Below are 7,037 nucleotides of genomic sequence, written 5' to 3'. Positions count from 1 at the left end.
ATGCATTTTAATGATAAAATGATAAGGATTATATACCTAATATATAGGTAAAAAAATATTGCATGCTTAGTACTTAGGTACTTATGTAATATAAATAATTTTCGGAAAATCCGTAATGCAAAAGGCTAATGCCTAAAACTACAAAATAGTTTGACGAGTAAAATTACTTTTTACCAAAACTTCCTACTCCGAGTTTCTTGTTTCAAAAACTTCAATAACAACAAAGACAAAAGAAAACCGACCGCAACTGAAAACATCATCTTAATATTACTCAAAAACTTTACAACAATAATCTTGCAGAGAAGTTTACCGCAGGCGCCGGGGGGGGGGGGGGGGGTGGGCACTATTCAATGATCCTCCGAGCATCCATCCGAGGGTGTATAAATAATAAAATATGTTTGTCTGTGGAGGTCGGTAATAGAATAAAGTTGGTCTATCAGAGTCGGGGTGTTATCTCATCCAGGGAAGTCCCGAGGGATGGGGGGGGAGAAAAATATGCTGCGGAAATAACATCCGGCGCGGCGGAGCTCGGGACCGCAGCGTTTTTTTGCGAATGGATAATAGAGATCAAAGGGCGCCACCACAAAGTCGTAAACTAGTTTACTTGTGTCGCATTTGCATTGATTATTATTTATTACCGCTGGTTTTGTTTGAGATTTTGGCCCTATTTGGCAGAGAATAAGGCTGGTGCAATTTTCGTACTCAAAACATTTATAACTTTTCTCTATGTTAGGACACACAGAATGTCCTGAATCCATTGGAATATTCAAACTCAAACTCAAACTCAAACTCAAACTTTTTTATTCATCGTACAAATATAAAATTTTCTGATGAACGTCAATTTTTACAAATTACTCTCCGTTCGGATAAGGGGGGGCTCTTTCTGTCTAAGGAGAAGAACGGAGGCAAGAAACTCCTGAGCCATCTTTTCAAAAAAAGACTTAAAACTAGTTGGTATATTCAAAACGTAAGGTAGCTTAGGATCTTCATGAAAATTTATGACATGAATGTTAATTAGCACTTCAGATAAATTAAATAAAACCGGTAAAGGTTACGTAATTCAACACGCAACGCGTAACAAGTAGAAACCCTTTGAAATTGAAGTTATAGCTATCGGAATATTTCTATGGTCATCGCTCTTAGCCCGTTCAAGATAAGGCGGGACGCAAAAAATATCGGGTTGCTTAAAGTGTAGCGAAACCCGCGCTGTACTCTGGAGGCTATAATTGGCACTCAGGTGCCCACGTCGCACCCTTGTCACACTGATGTTATATATTTGCTCCAAATATTCAGAGGAATTCACGTGCCATTCACTGTAAGGTTGACCTTTGGATTTACGACTTGTTGGCGCATAGAACCGCCGCTTTATGGATACTTCAGTAGATTTTTGCTTGTCTATTAGGAGCGTTAAAGGACTGTAAAAAATGAACCGAGTAGCTGTTTGTGAGGCTCACCTTATCAAAAGGTATCTTCGAGGGCCGGCAAATAATGCAAATTTTGGCACATGTCAATATTTCTATACAAATAGGGTGTGTTTCTGTTTGCGAGCTGCGACGCAGAAACGTCCGCCCGTCGATATTAAGGCGAGTTGAAGCCGCCATTATAAATCGCAGCTTTTTGCGCGCCGGTGATTACGGATTCAAACATTTTCATAACGAGTTTTTGATAAACGTAAATATTGTGTTAAATTAGAATATTTGGACTCAGTCGAAACCGATGGGAGTTGAAAAGAAGAATATTATGAATGTTTAAAAAAATACTCGCTATACAATGTTGTGGTGAAACGAATTTAATATTTCTCTTATTCTTTATTATCTTAGGTGCTTAAGGATACATTAATATACTAACTTAAATTTCACAAACATAATTTATGACATATGTAGTACTATTTACTCCAAACCTAGCGTGACTTTTATATTAACAATACAGCAGCATTATTCAGTTCAAAACTCGTCGTCACTACGCGCCACCGCGTGTCCCATCAGCCGCAGCCGGCTGACGCCGCCGTCTGGCGCGATGGTGACCCGCACGTGAGTCACCGGCCCAGAGGAGCACGGGAACCAGTGCTCCTTGTGCGCTGATAACTGGAAACATAAGAGTGATTCAGCATATAGTAGGTAGGTATCAAAATAAAAGACATGCCTTTCAAAAAATATAAAAACCGCTGAAGACACTACCTACTTAGATCTCGACGGTGGCACTGAATACCAAAAAACTCTTATCCGACAATATCTTCGATATCATCTATATGTACACTCTCTCTCAGCCTTCCATAGTCCACTGTTGGACATAGGCCTCTAGGCTGTCACCCGCCACCTGCATCCAGCGGCTTCCTGCTACCTTCCTCAGATCATCAGTCCAACGGGTTGGGGGGCGACTGACACACCGTTTGCCGACACGGGGTCCGTGTCATCTATACGTAGGAACATTTTCCAGAATTGCATAGCAAAGCCTATCGAGCGGCAACCTAACATAAGGTATGTCAGTCGTAGCGGCTAGTACGATAAAATGTTGTGGCAGTTTGATTGTTTGGCAATTGAAAATGAAAGTATAAATTATAATTTGGAAAAACCCATACTTTACTAGGGTTTAATATCGTCGCCCAAGTTCCATCGCCTAAAGCATCCAGGCCTTCAATCTTGATAGAATCTGGATAGTTTCCCTTGAAGTGGTTTGTGTCGACGCCTATCTCCTCCAGAGCTCCGCGGAAGCCCAGCCGAAATGTCGCCCATTCCTCACCTGTGGATCCCAACACATTTGCATGATTTATTTTATGATGTGGCTTTAGGTCCTAAAATTTTGGATAAAATAGAGGTGGATTGAATAGATGATGTATGAAGGGTTGGGGACACTTGCGAATTACTAGCGGTGGTCGGTAGTGCTTTATATTATGTTTGGCTAAAGACGCTTTATTGATACTAATATAATTTTGTGCGCCATGGGACAACTCTTACGTTAATATCATTTCTCAGTGGATAGATTGACTGTACCCGGATTGGTGGACCCGAACTTATGCTGAGAGAGAAGACGGGTAAAGTGGTCATTCCGATTGTCAGATGATGTTTTCAAGCTTCCCGAAGGACTCTGCAACTGTCTCCATCACTCACCAGTAACCACAATAGTGCCGTCACTCTTCGCCAGCAGTACTTCGGGTCGGTCCGGGCGCCGCGCGGTCTCCCATCCATCAGCCATGCCGGCGCCGCGCCCCGGAGACAGCATGTTACGAGGGTGGCCGTAGTGGGCGTTCGAGTAGTCTGGGTAGTAAGGGAGTTGATGTGAGGGTCTGGGTGGTAGTGGAACGTAGGGATGGATATTTTTCTTGGAGCATCAGTGACGTTTTTACACTCACGAGCAATGAAAAATTTCCACCAATAGTCTGTTAAATCGTAACCAAGGAAAGGTTGATTATACGTTATCTCCGTGGTCATCTCCATATTAAATTCTTGACAGATGTGTCAAAGTCATGCAATAATCCCTGGTTAGGCTCTAACCCACTATGGAGAAATTGGCGCTTCGTGTCACGTTTCACCAACGCAAAAAAATATGAAAATTTTACGAATAACGGTCATCATCCAATAAATTTCAAGCTTGTTGCTAATGCTTGCTAATGTTACAGCATGAAGTATTAATCTCACTCAGTTCTCACCTTCACAGACGGTGCCGGTGAGCAAGGATGCCAGGTCAAGCCGGGTGTCGGCCGCGGGCGGCGTCGGCTGGGCCACTCCGAATACGCGGAGCCGGGCGATGCCGCCGTCCGGGTATATGTTCACCCGGATGTTGGTGTAGGGGCCCCCAGATGTCACCTGGGTAATGGAGAAATTAAACATGTATATAAAATAACACAATACATAAACTTAGATACACGTATGGTCCACAGCTAGCTGCCGTTACTATTGTAGCTTAGGGCTATTTAGTATTCGTTTAGAAAATCACTGGTATTCGTGTGTAGTTACATCAGTTCAATGGTCAGTTGGTCACGCTCACGCACACTCCTATTGCTCGGCCTTGAGAGCTAGCATAACAAAATACAGAAATTTAAGAAAATGTAGAAAATATGTCGAATTTACCATGTCTTACGTGTGTCAGCTTTTCTCTACAGGAATCCAGTTGGTAAACAACACGATCCATTTTTGTATTCCAAACCAGTAGTGCTCGTAGACAACACCCTTATCCTTATAACCTTCCATCATATTGTATTGCAAATATTATGTAAAACATAAACAAGGGTCTCACATTACGATAATTCATTCTCGTATCCTCATAGCCCGGCCGCAACGGCGTTCTCGGGACGATCTCGGGCCAATCTCGGGAGAGGTCGTTCATTTGTTTCAGATCACTCGCCGCCGCCGCTGAACCCATTTCAGATTTGCGTTTCGGTATCTGTGCTTCTTCTGTGGGAAACAATGCATGACAATTTTGTAATGAATACAATAGAAAAACCTTTATTCGACACAAAAATAACGACACTAGGTTGCTGTTCAGTGTCGAAAATTGTACGATAATGGTTTTAAAAATATGATTTGAGGTACATGAACTTTCATAATTTATAGTATTTGTCTTGTGTTTAATATCAATCGTCTTATTTATTAGTAATTATTGGTTTCAGTACTAAATAGATAAGTAAATGATTAAAATCATTCAGTTGAAACAAGGTAATTTTAACATCCTTTGAGAGAGTTAAAATTCTGATCAGAAATAGGTCATGCAAATATAATTGAAATACTGAACAGTTACTGACCTTGTTCATTTAACACAGCCCCCTGTATGGAGTACTTGGGTGCAAAGTTGCCGGTGAAGAATGCAGTATCCACTAGCACTCCTGAAAGACACAAATCAATATTATAATATGTGGATACACCGGACTCTACAATTTTATCTGGTCAGATTCAGGTTGGACTTCTTTAGTTTGATTGCTCAGTATCTTCGGTACATTGACCTGCTTCTGATGGGAATTACCACTAGGTACTAATACAATTCCACCTGTATTGCAATATGAAGGATTAAATTAGATAAAATCTATTTTGATGGTGTAACATCAACTGTGTAACACCCCGAGTGACGTATCAACTGCTGCGTTAGGTGCACCCTGGGCAGTCGGCGACTGATACCTTATTTGACTGGATAATCCTTTCGTGACAAACCCTACTTCAGGTCTAGAATCTGTCACCTACATGAGAAGAAGAAAAATAATGCAATTTACCTTTAATATCACATTTGGTAGCCAACCGCAGCACGCACCAGTCGTGTCCGGGGACCCTCTTCCGGCGCGTCTCCCACCCGTCCATCCACTTGCCGAACTCCGTGAACCGGTCCGGGAAAAATACCGGATCCGGAGCGGATATCATCAGCTCGCACGGGGAGAAGAAGTCATCGGTTGCGAATACTACTTGACCGCCGGACTGGAAAAGTATAATTTGTGAAAATATGATTGTACATTTCAGATATTATTGCAATTCGACCCCAAGATAGAGCAATAAGTTGCTTGTGCTTATGTAGAGCCTGTAATATAGACAGAGAGCTGATATTACACATTTTTTATAAACATAAATAATTATAAAATAATATGTAAGTAGATAAACAACAACCTGAGACCAAAAAAACACAAGTGCTCTTCACAAGGTTTTTTACCCTGGTTGCTGGGATTCGAACTCGCAACCCGGAGCACCGGAAGCTGGTTTACTATGTATAGTGGTGTTTGCATGAAAAGACCCGCCATTGTGAATTTTCACTTTCTTAGGGCCAACTGAGGGCAATAAAATTCTTACCATACTTACTTTGCAAAACTTGGTAGGTACCTATAAGCAGATAAGCAGGCATAGAAATACTAAATTTTCCATAAACGTATTTCAATTATATTCTCAATCATATAGCCTAAGCTGCCTAAGTAAATACAGACAACAATTCAAACACAAGATGTGTTTGATTGAACTTCGTAAGAATTACAACTAAGTAGTTTGTTTGCACATTATTGAGCAAATATTGGCTGAACTGCGGACTATTCAGAGACATGTTTTTTTTACGAAATACCTAATATTTCGTTGACAAAATAAAACACAAATATTTGAATTTTGTGCAGTTGGAACTACATAATAAGGCTATGCCATCATTAACATTAATGTTTTTTTTTTCAAAAATAAGTTGTAAATATTGTACTTAGTGCCAATTTCTCCATAGTCGGTTAGAGCATAACCTGTCATGAATTTTATATGGAGATGACGTTAAATTTAAAATTCAATCCCTGTCGGTTAGATAACCGACTATCGAGAAATTGGCACTGACATTAACAATACCTACATGAAATAAGTTATTTAACATTGACATTATTAAATAGTAATAACTAAGTACTAGCAGCTAGCAAACGGTAAAAAGCTATACTTACTAAGAACATTTTTTAAAATTTCCTATTGTAAATTAAATAAAATTTTGATTATAGAGGCAGTACCTATGATTCTATGCGTTTATTTTCCATGTAGGTACTTGCCATAATTAATACTAATAATTAATTATTCTCTAAGTAAATCACTAAGTACCTACCTACCTACTAAAAATAAAGATTACTTACACTGCTACACGCAAAGTCCGTAAGTTTTGCGAAATCTGGGACACCTTGCTCACTCATTGTTTCTTCAGTTAAAACTATCGTTGATAATAATAACAACACTACACGACTAAGTCCCAATACATTTAGACTTGAACTGATATGCATAGTCTTTCTCCACTTTCGAATGATTCAGTTATCGTAATTATCTAATTAAAGACGAGACATTTGTATTGAGTCAATGAACTTCATTAAGTATTGTATATGGTTTTTATTAGAACAGCACCTAAATAAACAATGTTTTAAGTTTCTTAAAGTTACATTTCACTAATCTGTAAATATGGGAACAAAGGATAAAATAGTTAAGTAAAATAAAATGTATAAAGGTACTACATAGGTACGTATTATAACATATTTGTAAAACTTTAGTTTATACACAAGTTAAACGTGCTATAGCTACAGCTAAACTATTCAGCTATTTATCGCTTTTTATGTTTGT

The 7,037-nt window shown here is 39.4% G+C and overlaps 1 protein-coding gene across 1 annotated transcript; it reads right to left on the bottom strand.

The window, feature by feature from the left end:
• Positions 1-1,766: 1,766 nt before the first annotated feature.
• LOC105392119 (allantoicase) lies at positions 1,767-6,813 on the bottom strand. Its single transcript, XM_048622967.1, has 8 exons — positions 6,563-6,813; positions 5,201-5,399; positions 4,739-4,819; positions 4,234-4,391; positions 3,647-3,803; positions 3,108-3,254; positions 2,579-2,739; positions 1,767-2,084 (listed from the first exon to the last, which is right to left on the bottom strand). Exons 1-8 carry the CDS (start codon positions 6,704-6,706, stop codon positions 1,944-1,946), a joined length of 1,188 nt encoding a protein of 395 aa, XP_048478924.1. The 5' UTR covers positions 6,707-6,813; the 3' UTR covers positions 1,767-1,943.
• Between the last annotated feature and the right edge of the window lie 224 nt (positions 6,814-7,037).

Source organism: Plutella xylostella, chromosome 9 (assembly GCF_932276165.1).
Source record: "Plutella xylostella chromosome 9, ilPluXylo3.1, whole genome shotgun sequence".
In the NCBI taxonomy this organism is placed as follows: domain Eukaryota; kingdom Metazoa; phylum Arthropoda; class Insecta; order Lepidoptera; family Plutellidae; genus Plutella; species Plutella xylostella.
The sequence above is the reverse complement of the archived record's forward strand: the minus strand, read 5'-3'. Positions and strand labels throughout refer to the sequence as shown.